The 16,005-nt window shown below is 52.1% G+C and overlaps 2 protein-coding genes across 3 annotated transcripts in view; one reads left to right on the top strand and one right to left on the bottom strand.

Annotated features, from left to right (window-relative positions):
- The window catches only part of LRSAM1 (leucine rich repeat and sterile alpha motif containing 1), a 40,678-nt gene extending 40,002 nt beyond the window's left edge, over positions 1-676 (top strand). For both annotated transcript variants that reach the window (XM_006892538.1, XM_006892537.1), the window contains one exon: positions 551-676. In XM_006892538.1, coding sequence (XP_006892600.1) covers positions 551-676 — 126 coding nt within the window. The remainder of the gene's footprint in view (positions 1-550) is intronic.
- A 3,281-nt stretch (positions 677-3,957) lies between these two features.
- FAM129B (family with sequence similarity 129, member B) overlaps positions 3,958-16,005 on the bottom strand; it is a 61,197-nt gene continuing 49,149 nt past the window's right edge. Inside the window, exons 6-14 of the mRNA XM_006892618.1 lie at positions 12,082-12,197; positions 9,331-9,435; positions 9,076-9,238; positions 6,858-7,045; positions 5,908-6,063; positions 5,397-5,513; positions 5,083-5,190; positions 4,841-4,952; positions 3,958-4,562 (exon numbers count right to left, since the gene is read on the bottom strand). Coding sequence (XP_006892680.1) covers positions 3,958-4,562; positions 4,841-4,952; positions 5,083-5,190; positions 5,397-5,513; positions 5,908-6,063; positions 6,858-7,045; positions 9,076-9,238; positions 9,331-9,435; positions 12,082-12,197 — 1,670 coding nt within the window. The remainder of the gene's footprint in view (positions 4,563-4,840; positions 4,953-5,082; positions 5,191-5,396; positions 5,514-5,907; positions 6,064-6,857; positions 7,046-9,075; positions 9,239-9,330; positions 9,436-12,081; positions 12,198-16,005) is intronic.

Here is a 16,005-nt window from a genome sequence, read left to right as displayed (position 1 = left end):
CACCTGTGGCAGTTAGCTTAAATTGCTGAGCGATATCCAATGACTGGAAATAGATGCTGGGATGGTGGACAGAACCAAGGTGTAGGGGACTAGACAGGTGCACAAAAAGTGAAAACTGAAGATAATCTAATTGTCCCAATAGCAGGGGCTGGTTAAATAAGCTCACTCCTCCCAGAGGGAGTGATACCACACAACACTTCCACAGAGAGACATAGAAATGCAGGATGGGCATAGAATATAGTTCTACTATCTCTTTAGGAAAGAGTGGGAGACTGACTCCATGGCTGCAGCAATGCAGTGATGATGAGGATGGCACTGGGTAGGACTGTTCATCGGGTTGCTATGACTTGTCCTTGACTCAACGTCACCAAATAATAACAACAATAACACCCCCCCCCAAAAAAAAAGTGACAAAGGAAGGGAGGGAGAAGAAAGGAAAGCAGACATATTTGTGTTACATATACTTTTACAATATAAGATTTTTTTAGATGAAGAACACTGGGGCTGGGGTGCCAGGCGGGGCCAGGCCTCAGCTCTTCTCTCTTCTCAGGCCCAGATGATCTTCCTCAACTGTGGCCACGTCTGCTGCTGCCAGCAGTGCTGCCAGCCACTGCGCACCTGCCCCCTGTGCCGCCAGGAGATCGCCCAGTGCCTCCGGATCTACCACAGCAGCTGAGCGCACCCCCACTCATCCAGACTAGAGCAAGACCACCCCAACTTGCCCTGGCCCCTTCCCCACAGCCCGACTTCCAAGCATGCCAGGGCCGGAGGTGGGGTGTACCTGGTCTGAATACTGTGGATGATGAGAGGCAATCTTCTGGTTCCAGACAGAGCCCCTTCCAGCCAGGGCCAGGGTCATGGGCATAAAGCAGCCGGGCCACCTCTGAGCACAGGAATGAGTGTCCTGGCTGAGCTGGGGCTTTACTGCCCCCCAGCTGTGGGATGATGGGTACATCTCTGCACTTCAGGACCCTCAGTGCCCACCTCTATAAAGCCCAGGCAGGTGTGGAAGAGCAGGAGCCCTTGGCCAAGGTGCAGAGGTGTGTACGACTGGCATGCACGAGGCTGCAGAGTGGGCTCAGACATGCCAGCCCAAATGAATGTGTAGAGTGCAGGCCTTGGGTCACAAGCAAAGCCGGCCCCCTCCCTCTCTCCTATTCCGCAACACTCTGGCCCCCCTGCCTCTCCAATCTGCACCACCTCATATGCCCTGCAGCTTGAGGGCAGGCACTGAGCTTTGCAGACCCAAAACACCAAAGTCAATAAACATCTCCAGAGTGCTCCGACTTGAGTGATCGATGGGGCCGTGTGAGGCCTAGGCAGGAGCAGGAACCAAGGTCTAGGACAGCACAGGAGCAGCCGGAGGGGATGCAGAGTGTGCTGCACTTCAAACAGGGAATGAGGGCCTGGACAGAACGTGAAACTATCCCCACTGCCCCTCCTGGCAAGTGGAGACCTGAGCCCAGGAAGGGAAAGGGCACAGAGAGCCGGCCAGCAGCCCCTGTCCCCACAGGCAGGCTGTGCCGGCTCAGTGGTCAGTGGCCTCCCATTGCTATCCCAGGAAAGGAGTGGACCAAGAAGGCATCTGGGAGGCAGCAGTGCTGGCTGTGAAGCCCAGGCCAGCTCAGCTTCACACCCGGGTGCATGTGGAAGGGACTGGTCACACCTGGATGCTTGTTACATGCTTGTTACACATTTTATGTCAGATGGTCTTGAGCAAAATGCAGCCTTTTTCCTTTGGGCCAATGATGGGCCTGCCTGGGGTGCCCTGCTCATTCAGTTACCTGTCCAGTCAGTTTTGATGTGTTTGGACTTAAGTGTTCCATCCATTCAATATGAGCCTGTGGGGTGCTAACTGTACAGCTGCTGGCCACCATGGGCCCCTTCAGCTCCCTGCAGGCACAGGGCCCACATGAGCAGGCTAGATAGGCAGAACAGGCCTGGAGACAGCCAGATCAGTGAGTTCCAGTCATCCTGGGCTTCAGCTTTTCTACCTCAGTGGAGACCATTGGTCCTACTCAGCTCACCAGGCTGCAGAGCCAAAAGGCTAACAGATGCCCTTTCTCCCCACATGACTGATGGTCATATCACCCAATAGGGATGTTTCTCATCTGGTTGAAGGAGCAGGAGCAGCCCACCTTCACTAATGTGGGACATCTCTGTGCTGCGTAACTAAGGTTCACCATCTTCCTGCACCTCGGCTTATCCAGGGGTGCTAGTGCTAGTGCTGAAAGGACTAGCAGTCATATCTCCTGAAGTCAGCAGGAGGCTCCTGGTCCTATACATCAAGCTCAGTAAACACCAGCAATGGACAGGGAGTCTCTGAGAACATGCCTTGCCATTGAAGTTGGCATGAGTTTGGTACATGGGTTCCTGGGGCCTGCAGGACCATAAAGCTCCACAGGGCTGCCTGCAGAAACCACCTAAACTTTGTGCTCCATAACCTTGGACAAGTTTAATCTCTCTGAATTGCAGTTTCCTCTTCTGTTAAAAGGGATAAGTGAGACAGTGGACTTAAGAGTTACTTGGTCAAGCAAAGAGTCCAGAAGGCAGAGGTATATGCAGGTTCCTGGACAATTCTCCAGGCTGGTCACCCTGCAACCCTCCCACCGTGCACTTGGCAGCAGACACCAACAGACTGGCTTTAAATAAAGCATTTATTGATTAGTAGAAGTTTAAAGTTTGTATAATATTTTCAATACAATATATGGGAAGGATGATCAGAAAACCCCCAAAGGCACTTAGAGGAGAGCATCTGAAGATAGACCTTGTCGGGAAAAGTTAAATGATGCATTTAAGATTGGGGACCAAGAGGCCCTGAGCACCAGCCACCAGTGTGCACGCATCCTGTGGGTATCAGGCCTGCCCTGTGAGGGAAACAGAGGATGCAGGACAGGGGAGGGCAGGAGAGGGAAACTCGCCTGCCCGGGGACCCTGCACTATGAGCATCCCCTCCTGGTACACAAAGGGAGGAGGTCTGTGAAGGCCCTTGGCAGTATGGGGGCTGCTACAGCAGAGCTGTCTGGCCTTGACTCTCACCCCGAAAGGCAACAAGTTGAGGAAGAGGGCCAAGCCAGGCCTGGAAGTGACTCATAAGAACATTTTTAAATGGGCCCAGATTTTTAGGCCTGCCTCCACCAAATCCTCAGAGGCAGCCACCGTCTTGTTTTGGGGACCTGAGGAAGCCCCAGCCAGCTCCTTCAGCAGGCAGTATCTTGGAGGTGACCCAAAGATGACAGGATCCAAAGCTTGGGGAAACCTCAGCCTTTGAACAAGTTGGCCCTCTCCCCTCTTGCTGCTGGCCCCAACCCAAAGTATGCAGTGCTGGAGAAAGAGACCCTCAGATCCCTAGCAGGCCTCAGGATTGCTGCCAGCAACCTTCTCATCTGCATCTCGGCCTCCACATGTGTTTCCTAGAGCTCCTCACCTTCCTTCCCACTGGACACCTCCCTTCTGCAGTCTAGCACATTCTCTGCCTTTCTCATTTATAGCCCCTGCCCCCACCCTCCTCCATGAGGCATTCCCATCCCCCTCAGCATTAGCCTGGCTTAGCCTGAACACCTCTCACTCCCTGCCCGGAAGTAGTCCTATTTCAAAGAAGGATGGCAAGACCCATCCCTCGTGGGAAAACGAGGCCACAGCAGAGGGCAAGAAGCAAGGGACCTGGGAGCTCTCCCTGGCTCCTTCAGCTGTGCCCCAGCCCTGGCACAGTAAAGTCCTAAAACTAGACTTTACATGCAAGATCATCCAACAGAGAGAAAGGAGGTGGCAATAAAGTGTTGGCCAAACCCTGTAAAGTGACTCAGGGGGGCCCCTCCCTGCCCGACGTCTGAAGTGTTGCTCCTCCTGCCCTATAAGGCACAGATGCGATGCCTCCCTGCCCAGTACAACCATGCCATTGCCCTGGAGGGAGCATCCTGGTGCAGTGTCCCAACAGAAGCACCAGGGCAGATGGCTCTAAAACTCAGTCTGCACCCCAGCACTGTTTTCAGTGGTGGTGTGGATGGGGGGACGGCTGCTGGAACTGGACACCTGCTCCCCGGTCTCCTGGTCACTGGGCTTGGGAGGTTCAGGGTCCGGGGTCTTTCCAGATGGCAGATGCTGAAGGGGCGAGCTGGGTGGCAAGGAGGCCTCAGAGTCTGTCACAGGCTGTGGACTCTCTTGGGCGGGGGCTCCATTGGGCAGGGGGCTGGCCGGTGGGGGACTGTCGGCTCGTAGATCCTGGGCCAGCATGCCACGGAGTTCAGTGACACTGTCCAGGGATGCAGGTGAGAGTGGCTCAGGGCTCACCTCAAAGGGCAGCTCCACCTCATCGTCCTGGACCACAGATACCACCTGCTTGGCACGCCATCGCTTCTCCGAGAGGGTGGCACTGTCAGAAGCATCAGGGCGAGGACTGCCACTGCTCACATCACCCCCACCATTGCCACTGCCACCATACTCCTCACCCCAGTCGATGGGGGCGCCCTCTGACAGCAGGTGCAGGTTGGGGTCACTGTTGTGCATGACCACGCTGTCCCGGTACAAGTTGTGCTTCCTCTGCACAGCGGCCTCCTTCACAGCTGTGGGGAGAGGGGAGGAGGAGGGAAGTCAGCAGCCACCTTGCAGCTCCCAGCTGAACTTGACCTCCCAGCTTGTCTCCCTGGGGAGTCTCTATGGTAGGGAATTGACTTGTCCAGGCCTCACCACTGTCACCATAACCCATTGCCGTGTCACCCATCTGACACTCCCAACAGTGCCCACCATACTGCCCCCCTATCATCTGACAACAGTAGCCCCGTGTCAGCAGTGAGGGTCACCACCAGCCCTCCAGGTCCCAGTGGGCGGAGCAGGTGCGTACCCTGCATGATGTCCTTCATGACAGTCTGCAGCACCACCTCCTCATACGTGTTTTCCACCAGGATGAACTTGTCAAAGTCCTCAAAGATCAGCTCTTGGAACCGAGGCAGCTCCTGCCAGGGTGGGTGGGGGCCGAGATGGGTGGTGGTCAGAACCATGCCGAGGACAGGGCTGCTGGCTCTACTCAGCCAGGCACTACATGATCAGAGGCAGCCGGCGGGCGGGTGGGGAGTGCATACTCACCGACTTGCAAGTGGGGGCCAGCTTCTTGAGCAGGAACGGGATGGTGATCTGTAGCAGCGCCTCCCGGAAGAACTTCTTGCGTACAGAACTGCTGTCATAATCATATTTCTGCCAAGGAGGATGGCCGTGGGGTCAGTGGTGCCAGAGCAGTGGGCCACCAGCTCCCAGCAGAGAACTCAGGGCTCTGATTTTTTATGTCTGTGTCTCTACACAGGACCAGAACGGCACTTCCTCACAGGAGCTGCTACCCCAGTGTCACCCTGGTGCCACCTCACGGGCTGAGCTCGGGCCCTGCAGGGCGGGGAGAGGCTCACCTTCAGCACCCGCTCTAGTATCCGCTGGATGGATTTGCACAGCTCCTCCTTAGTGGGCCCCTTCCCCAGCTCCTGGTGTAGGAGGGTCTCAAAGGTGTACACGGCGTTGTCCATTTGCTGCAGGTGACACCACAGAGCACGTAAGCCCCAGAGTGACCACGGACAGCCCTTTGCACGGGCCTCCGAGGAAACTTGGTCAAGGCCCCCCAGCCCGCCACCCCCTTACTCATGTACTGAGTGTCTAGAACGTGTCTGGGGCCAGCCCCTCCTTAAAAAAAAAGCACCAGGAAATACAGAAGCCTGAGCCTCATGGGAGTCAACAGGAGGGGTCATGGGGGAGCTTCCTGAATGAAGAGGGACAGATGCTCCAAGCCGATGGGAGCATAGACAGGGACCTGAGAGGAGAGGCCAAGGATGGGTATGGTGTGTCGGGAGGACATGCAGGGGGACCCTGGGGGACAGGGCCTCTCTAGGGTATATCTGGAGTGCAAGGGCGGTAGTGAAGGCCCACCTCACGCATGTGAATCTGGGCTCGCTGCTTAAACACAGCTGTGCTAGACACGTCGAAACGCTGCTGTAGCCCATCGAGACGCAGCGGCTCCATCTTCTCATAGCAGCTCTGCATCTTGAGTGGGTGGAAGGCCAGCTGGGACAGCTTCTCCATGTACTGCAACAGAGTGGGATGTGTGAGGCCTGAATGGCCAGGCTACCGCACGGCCCCTCCCTTGCCAGGGCCATGGACAGAAGAATGGGGGCCCAGAGGCAGGCACTGCACAGTGCTGTGCAGAGGAGCTGGCCTGCTGTGGAGAGAAGAAGGGTGTCTGTGCCCTCTTGGGTGCTGAATGACCCTAAGTCACTCACCTCTCCGAGCTTTTATTTCCTTAACCTCAAAATTGGGAGACAGTGTTTTATGACCTCTAAGAGGCTTTTCTGGTTCTCAAATTCTATGAACATTGTTCTCTGGATACCCCAGATGTGAAGAGGAGACTGAAATTATTACAAGGTCAGATTCTGACAGCTCCATGGGCATCCAGGCAGCCCACAAGCCCAACATGGGACTGGTAGTAACACGTTCACTTGACCTCTCAGATAATGGCAGGCAAGTAAGAAGCCATTTGTTCCATCTGCAGAGTTACGTCTTGAGTATAATTTTTTAGGCTGCCTTGTTGCGATACTACGAACATCTGAAGTCTGTCATCTTTTACTCCCTCCCTAGCTCCTTTCCCCATTACTTTCTCTATCCTTTTAATTCTTTTATACTTTCTTTTAAATCCTACTTAGATACGAAGACTGAAGGCAGGGTAACAGTCTTACTTTCCTCGGACTTGCTACTTGGTTCATGACTCTGACCTTTGGTCTCCAGGTATATGAGAGAGAGAGAAGAGGGTCCTGTGGGAACAGACCCACCCCAGCCCATGGCGGCCCTGCCTGGGGCATCCTAAGGGATGTGCGGAGCCTCACCTCGCCCAGCTTGTCGATACCGCCTTCGTTGATGACATTCAGGTTCATGTCGGTGACCTCCTTAAAGAAGACGTCCCGCACCTCAGTGAAGCCCTGGCTGGTGGGCACCATCAGTGCCTCCAGGATGGACGGGATGTAGGGCTGGACGTGGTTCCGCACACACACCTCCGCCTTGGGGAGGATGAAGGCTGCGCCCGGAGGGAGGACAGGTTGGTAGAGGATCTCCAAGGTGGTAGCCGCACCCAGGAGCACCACCCGGCCCGCCCAGAGCCCGGGTGGGCCAGAGGTCTGGTGTTAATTTGGTTTGTTTTGCTTTTTTTTCTTTGTATTCACTTGTCTGAAATTTCTATACCCGAGCTCTGTAGAAGGTGCAGAACAAGGCCTCAAACCATTTCAACACTGCTCTGGTACGCACTGTGGGAGTGCACAGGGCCACTCCAGACCCAAGCATGCTGGAGGCTTACAATGCTGTAATGCTTCCCAAACACAACCACACCGGTGACAAGATTAGTAAGCTTCGTAGTCCTAGAGAGGTACTTGATCATAATCCATCTGGTAAAAGTAATAGGGTGTTCTGCGATTGAACACAGATCTTTCTGAAACTGTCATGGAAAATAGCTAACCAAGGAAATAGCTAGTCCAAAAGTGTCTGAAGCTTCCAAGTAGTGGAGAAAAACTCATCTTTGGGGATCCTGCTCCTTTGTTTAAACAACAAAAACCCAGCATACTTCAGTGGATTCATTGAGCTGCTTGGTTTTGCAAAAACTGCGCCACATTCTGTTTCTGGAATGGTGGGTAGGGCACAACATTGCATAACTGTGCAAAAGGCTGTCTTCCCTGTGGCAAGGGACCATCTCCGGGACATGCTTCCCAAGTCAGTCTTACGTGGCCCTCTCTGCCTAGTGGTTTTTGTTTTGTTGGTTTTTTTTTCAGCCTAGTGTTTTGATACTGCTCCTCTCTACCCAGCTCATGCTGTTGTTCATAAAAATAAATGCCAACTCTCAGTCTCCTGTCCAGCTCACAATGACCAACTTGGAGAAATCAGCCCACAGGAAACTGTAAAATGCGTAATAGATGACAAACAGCTAAAGGATTTCATTTGTCTGGGAAACAGGAAGAAGCATAAACTGAACTGAAAAGCTTAGATTTGCTGAAGTAAATCATGACTAAATTAAAGTGATGTCTTCTACAGTCACACATGGCAAAACCATGTGTGATTAGCTAAAGATGAACAGAAGACTGAAACCTCTGACAGAAATGTAGGTCTTCAAAATATAGTCTGTATAAAAAGGGGGAAATGCAGAACATAATTTTAAATTCTCATGGACTTGAGAGTTTCTGGAGCCATGGAGGCTGGATGAACCCCTGAAACCATTGCACTAAAATAATCTAAGTATGAAATAAAATATATTTCCTGAAGTCTTCTTAAAACAATAGTTTAGTTTAACTAGAAATAAATGCCTGCTTTAAGCATTCTGCTCTTTTAAGAAACTTCTGGGGAGCTTTGGTGGCCTAGTGGCAAGAAACTGTGCTGCAATCTCAAAGGCACACAGTTCGAATCCACTAGATGCTCTGCCAGAGAAGGAAGGGTCATCTGTGCCAGTCAGATCTGATTCAACGGTACACGACCAGAGGGGGAAAAAAAGAAACTCCTATATGGGATCTAAGTGACAACAGTAATTCAAAAGATCAGATAGGACCATTAGTGGTCAGTGAACTGATGTTAATGCGAGAATAGCTCAGAAAAGGAGGATAAGAATGATTGCACAACTCAAAGAATGTAATCAATGTAGAAACTTGAAAAATATTCAGCTCATACAGTAGGCTCACAGAACAACTCAAAGTGGTTGGAGAAACAGCAGCTTGAAGCTGACTGATATTTTAGGAGCAATCCAGGAGCTCTTTTGTGAAATTTACATGGAAAAGAATTCCGCCTGGTCTAGGCCTCCACCAGCATCCTGGGTGGTGCAAACAGCTGTGGTGCTCAGTTGCTAATCAGGAGGCTGGAAGTTCAAGTCCACCCAGAGTCACCTCAGAAGGAAGGCCTGGAAATCTACTTCAAAAGTCATGGATTGAAAATTCCCTGATGCACTGTTCTGCCCTGACACATTGTCAAAAATGACTCCATGGCAACTGCTCTTTCTTGGCCTTCAGCAGACAGAAATGAGCCGTGGAGGGCCCGATCCACAAACACAGGTGAGGCAGGTGGCCTGCTTACCCCGGATCTTGTTGGCCAGGTGCTCCTTGGAGGTGATGATCTGGTCCATGTCCGTGCGGATAAAAGCCTCCATGGCTGGCCGGGCCTGCTGCAGCTTGGACAGCACTGCTTCAAAGCGTGCCTTGGCCTGCTCATACACTATGCGGTACACGGCATCTGAGATCTGAGGGCGGGGCCGTGGCATCAGCACCAGGACTGAGGGCACAGGGACAGCTGCAGATCCCCTGTCCTCATCGCTGGTCCTAGGCCACTCACCTGGATCCACTGCCGCTGTCGCTCCTGAGGTTTCCCCTTCAGCCGTGGGGCAAGCTCAGCCTTCAGCTCAGGACCCAGCTCCTCCATCACCAGGTTGCTGAGGATCTAGGGCCAAGAGACACAGACTGGAGCAAGGGCTGGAAAACATCCAACTGGAACATTCTCTGCATTCTGGAAGCCCAGCCACTCAAAGCCCCGTGGCTTCCCCAAGTCCCCTGTGCTCTGCATCTCCCACCACTCTCCTTCTGCACCCACCCCCAGTTCTCAAACTGCCCCCTGGAACATCCTGCAGAATCCTTGGGCCCGGAAGTCCCATCTCAGGACCACTGCACATGCTCCTCACTGTCTCTAACACTGCACCTCTCCCCCAGCCTACTCTGCCTGCAACTGGAACAGCGTGTGTGTTTATTGGCTGAGTGTCTATTTCTCCTGCAGACACAGAGCCACCTGAGAGCCAGGGTTGAGCCTTTCTTGTTCCCAGCTGCACTGGCACCCGGCTCAGGACAATAGAAACACAATAGAAAACATCTCCACCTGGATAAACAAAACTGTGGCACATACACAAAATGGGACACTAGGCAACAATGGAAAAGAACAATAAATTTGCAAAACACTACAAAATCCAGATAAACCCACAAATATCAAGAAAGAAACACTCTTTGATGGTTACCAGGAATGGGGTTAAGGAGGAAAAATCACTAGTGGGATAGTAGAAACATATTCATTTGGGTGAAGGGAAAAGCAATACACAATAAGGGAGAGGTACAAAACAATTTCACATTGCTTGGATCCACAATCAACACCTTTGAGCCCCAGCAGTCAAGAAATCAAAAGATGTAATGAACTGAGTAAAATCTGTCAAAGACCTCTTTAAGGTGTCAAGGAGCAATGATGTCAGTTTAAAAACTAATGTGTATTTGATTCAGGCCATGGTCTTTCCAATTACTTGCTATGCATCTGAAAGTTAGGTGATGGCAGAAGAAGAATCGATGTCTTTGATATGTGGTGCTGGAAAAGAGCACTGAATATCCCATTATGTGTTGAGAGAACAAACAAGTGTATCTTGGAGAAAGTACATCCAGGGTGCTCCTTGGAGGCAAGGAGGGTGAAGCTTCATCTCATATATATTTTGGGCATATATTAGACGGGGCTGGTCCTTAGAGAAGGACATCATTCTTGGCAAGACAGGGAAGGAAGACTCAACTCCATCTAGTTGGATGGAATGACACAGTGACTGTAACTATTATACTACAGAGATATCAGAGATAAGGGGGTTGGCACAGGATAGGGCAAGGTTCACGTCTGCTATTCATGGCGTTGCTATGAATTGCACTCAATAGCACCTAACAACTAAACAATATTGCTAAAGCGAAGTGAAGCACTGAGTGGTGCACAAGGTACAAACAACAAAGGTAAATTCTATTACATATAATGCTGTAAGACCAGTAACAGCAAACAATTTACAAGTAGACACACAGGCAGACATGCAAGCCAAACAGGTATGCAAGCGAACAGGACTACACCTCTGAGCAGGTACAGGTTTGGTGGAATAGACTTCTACATACATACTTGTATGTGTTAAAAACATATCATCTATCTGTCAAGCAAACATTGGGGCAAAGTTAGGAAAAATTCTTAGCCTAACCAAACACCTTGAAAGAATGGGGCTGGGGGGCGGAGGGGAGTGGTGGTTCTATAACTACAGTCCTGGGGGACAGTTAAATCAACTAGCATCACTCACAAAGACAATGTCTTACATCCTACTGTGGTTGACTAGTGGCTTGAATCTTAAACTAGTATATGGCCACCTAAGATGGAACTATTGGTCTCTTCCCATCTGGAAGGGAAAAAGAGTAAAAAGAATTCAAGACGCAGGGAAACATTGCTGTCTGGTCGGACCCAACTCATAGCAGACCTTCCAGCAGGTTTTCTGAGATTAGAAATCACATAGGGGGAACTTGCCCACCTTTCTCTCTGAGAACAGCTGGTAGATTTGAACCACATGTCTCTGGGTTAGCAGCACAGCTCTTTACCATGAGGCCACCAGAGTTCCGTATAGGACTAATGGAGCATGCAAATCATAGCTTCCACTATCCTGAAGCCAGAAGAACTAGTACCTGTTAACACTATGGCCGGGACTTTACAGAGTGAGAGAACAATGCAGAACACAATTCAAAACCATTAGAAAATTTAAAAAGACCAGACTTGGTCTGGTAGAAACTGGTGGAATCCCCAAGACTGTGGCCCTCAGACACCTCTCAAACTGAAAGGTGAAGCTGAAGTCACCCCAGAGGGTCATCTTCCAGCCAAACAATAAACAGGTCCATAAGTGAACACTTGTAAGGAACACCCTCCTCAGGACAATTAACCACACAAGAGCCAAGGGCAGCACTTGCCCCAAACAATCTCAAAAGACAAGGGAAAGACAGCAGGAAGAGTGGATATGGGAAATCCAGAGAGGAAGAAGGAAGAGTGCTGTTACAGTGAAAAGACTGCAACTAATGTTAGATAAAAAAATATGCATTAATTGTTGAATGGATAACTAATTTTCTCAGTAAATTCTCACCCAACTACAATAAAGGAGAAAAAGAAAAGTCTCCACCTGGGTGATCCATCTGGGTTCCAGCTGCTCCAAATCTGATCTTGCTGTCTCAAGCCTACAGCTCCCCAGAACCCATCTTAATGCCTGACCACCCTCTGGACCCCAAGTTCAAGTGGGGCGCCTTCTGCATTTCCTGGTTCCTGCCTCACCTGCACCTCGTTCCCACACAGCATCTCCCAGGTGCCATACAGCTCCTTGGACTGGCGGTACATGCGGATGGCATCCGTGAATGCAGGGCCCTCCACCTTGGAGTCCTCGGGGATCCCTGTCGAAGATGGGGAGAGAGAAAGGAGTCAGCATGATGGCCCAGGGACCTCTACCCTACCAAGACCCAGTGACTGGCCAGACCACACGCACGCACCCATGATCGCACCCCTAGCCCTAACACACATCCAGAGAGGTAGCTGTGACTCCCACCACCCTGACACAATAACTGTAGCAGCCAGGGCTGCAGTGACAATACTATTCCATCAACACTCATCCCTGCCACTTGCACCAACAGTCAGTCCTCTCTCGTGTCCTCATCTCCTTGAATCCTTCCAAACACTCACAGGCACTATTGCATGGATGACTCTACAGTGAAGAGACACAGGCTCTGAGGCCTTACAAAGGCAGTTATGTGGCAGAGCCAGGATGAGAGCCACCCCACTACCTTGGGGGAGCCTTCAGTTCCTCATTCAAGTCCTGTTCCCTCCCTTCACTTTCTAGACCAGCTATCTTCAAACTTTCCCTGTAAAGGGTCAGATAGTAAATGCTTATCAGATCTGCAGACAAGACACCTCTACTCAGCTGTGTGACAGATGGTCCTCAAGTCTTCCATTGGTTTTTTTTTGTTGTTGTTTTTTCATTTTTTTTTAATTGTTTTTTTATTTTATTGTGTGCGTGTACCATCAAATCAGATCCGACTGGTACAGGAGGAAGATTGTCCCTCCTTCCCCGGCAGAGCATCTGGTGGATTTGAACCGTTCGCCTCTGGAATTGTAGTTGCAGCTCCTTGCCACTAGGCCACCAGAGCTCCCCCCAAGTCTTCCATTGTTGCATGAAAGCAGCAACTGACTGAAACCTCACTTAAGTAGGTGGTAAACCAAGTTTGGCCTGAAGGTCACATATGGGAGGCAGTGCTATAAACTATGAAGTTCAAGTTCAGGGTCCCACTGCAGGCCCCCAGCATGTACTGCATCACATTCATTTGTTATTAGCAACTGGAGCAATGAATTGGTTCCCACTGCTTCCCCTGCAGGCCCCCGCAGGTGCAGGCTCTGTCTTGTTCACTGCTAGGTGCCCAGCAAGGGCCTGGCATGGATTTTTGTTATTGGTGGTGATATTGTTATTGTAGTGTGCCATTCAGTTGGAATCATTAAGAGCTGACTGTTCAGTGGGTTTTCAGAGGCTACAAATTACCTAGGAGACTGACCATCTTTCTTCCTAGAGCAGCCAGTAGATTCAAACCACTTGCCTTTGGGTTGGTATTGCAACTCCTTACCATTAGACCACCAGAACTCCCTCTGGTGTTAATGTTTCAGATGATTATGTATCTCCATCCATCACGACCCTACCCATCTCACTTTCATTCCCAAGTCCTTATATGCCCTCCCACCACCTCGATTTTAAAGTGGGTCAATGAATAAGGGTTGGACCTTGAGATATGAGACTTGAGGGGAAAGTTGTGGGAAGTTGCAAAATCCACTTGGGGAAGAATGTGGTTCAACACCACCACGGCAGGCAGCGGGCGGTCGCCCTGACCACGTGCCTCCCGCGGTTGAGGGAAGAGGAAACAACAGTCTGTGCATCAGAAACCTCGACTTCCACTTCAATGACTAAAGGTTGAGTCACCTCCACAGAGAAAAAGCCCCTCTCTGGCGCGGAGAGCCCTCCCCTTCCACACAAGCTGAGCACGGCAACCACGCCTGCCAGACCTAGGAGCCCCGCAGTGTGGAAACCAGCTTCAGCCCCATCCTTGCCACCACTGGCTTCCTGGCGTGCATGAGGGGGTCCGACCCCCCACTTCAGGGGCTTGAAGTCAGGGGTGCTCCAGCAAGACTGCATGTGGGTGGATGCCTAGACCAGCGCATTTACAAGCAGCCTGTCCCATGTCTGGGATTTCCATTTTGCACAGCACCAGCCAGGTGTGCAGGTGGAAGGCAGGTCTGGCAGAGGAAATAGCGGCCCGGTAGCAGCAGGAAGGTGGGGACCCGTCCTGGCCATGGCTCCAACTGGCTAGCCATGCAGTCTGATGCCCCAGAGACCTTCTATGCAGCACTCTGAGGTGCCGAGTGTAATACTCCCTGGGCTCCTCCTCCAAGGCCAGCCCTAGCCTGAGCACTTCTAACAACTGCTCATTTAACCCTCAAAAGAACCTGGGGAGGGAGGAGCGGTTTTTAGCCCCACTTGCCCTGGTATGGAAACTGAGGCTCAACGAGGCTCCAGGACACACAGCTAGGGGACAGCAGCATCAGAACCAGTGACCCTAGTCAGGAGACTCCACGGGCCCTTTCTGCCCGTGGGATTCTAAAGGCCAAACTGATGAAGGAAAGCTAAATTCTCCCATCCCGGCCTGCAGCAGCAGGGGGTGGGGGGTCAGATGAGAAGAGGCCTTGACCTTGAATCCACACTGGCTCAGCCCTGCAGGGCTGAGTACCGCAGCGGCTTCTTGCCACCCGCAGCTGCTCCAGGAAAGCAGGATGTGACAGGGCTCTAGGATCAGCTGGCATCTAGCCAGATGAGCTTCACACCCCCGTTTCCTGGCAGCCCCCAGAGTGAGTAATTCCAGGCTCCACAAATTCCAGTCCCAGCCTCAGAGCCAGATGAGGGAGACAGCTTTCCCACATGCACGGGGTGGAGGAAAGGCCCATGCCGAACACCAGGCTGTCAGCCCACCCTGAGGTGAGGGTTCCACCTCTTAAGCAGAACACCCCAGTCCAGGATGTCCCCCCCTTCCTTCACCAACTCTGTACCCCAGCTCTTCGTGGCAACCAACCGCACCCCACACCTAAGAGGCTTCTCACAGCCTCCTGGTTAAGCACAGACTCTGTGCTAGGCCCAGAGCCAAGGCTTTACCCAAACCACTCGGTTATTCTTCCCAGTAACCCTGTGGGGTTAAGCTTACCATCCTTCCTATTCTATACAAGGGGGACTAAAAGGTGGCTCTCACCTGGACTGTCCCCACTTGCCCCTACTTTCTCCCTTCACCTGGCCTGCAGGCACCCAACCAAGCCAGCCTTTGCCAGTCAGCCTTGGAAACCCAGAGAGGGGGGCGGAGCAGGGTGGCATGGAGAGGGAGACAAGGAGGGAGGAGGGAGGGGGCCCCAAGCCAGGCTGCCAGGGCACTGGGCACCTCCGCCCAAGCACTGCCCCAGAGCCCCCGGGGACCTGGGAACAGAAGGCCCTTTGTGGGTGGGCAGGGCCCAGCCCAGGTGAAGACCTGGTTCCTCCCACCTGGCAGATTCCAGAAAGGGCAGAGGTGGCTCTGGGGCGCTAAGCAGGATGGGTGGGGTGGGCCAAGTCACCCCAGCTAGCCGGCCTGGCCTCCAGGTGCTGATGTTCACAGGGTCCACCTGCGCACTGGTCAGACAGAACTGACGCCCAAGGCGTGACATCAAAAATGACAGACAGGGCAGTTATAGAGGCAGCTGCCTGCCTCTCAGATTCCCTAAGGCTGAGTCACTAGGAACGAAGTTTAGGATCCAGAACAGGGTTGTTCCCTCCCCAGGGAGGTAAAGACCCCAGTGTCTCCCTTCACCTTAGGAAACAATAAGCAGCCTCTTGACAGAACTGCACCTAGCCCTACATGAGTTCACCCCAGCTCCCCTTCAGTATCATTTCAGGTCACTCCCACAGTTTCTTCTCTACACTATTTCTGCCTCTGTGGACTCGCTACATGCTTCCTGCTACCTCGGTCTGGAACACTCACCCTTCCCCTTGGATCTCTGACTATACATTCTTCAGATCTGAGCTGAGCCCTCACTTTCTCAAGGGAGCCTCCCATGATCAACTCCTCCACAAAACACACCCACAGGATCTGCCCTCCATACACACACATCCTCAAGTTCCCCAGGGTGGCTGCTGCTCCAGAG

This window comes from Elephantulus edwardii, unplaced genomic scaffold (assembly GCF_000299155.1).
Source record: "Elephantulus edwardii isolate Elephantulus edwardi_28Jun2011 unplaced genomic scaffold, EleEdw1.0 scaffold00116, whole genome shotgun sequence".
NCBI lineage: Eukaryota > Metazoa > Chordata > Mammalia > Macroscelidea > Macroscelididae > Elephantulus > Elephantulus edwardii.
This window is presented reverse-complemented; position numbering and strand designations above follow the sequence as displayed.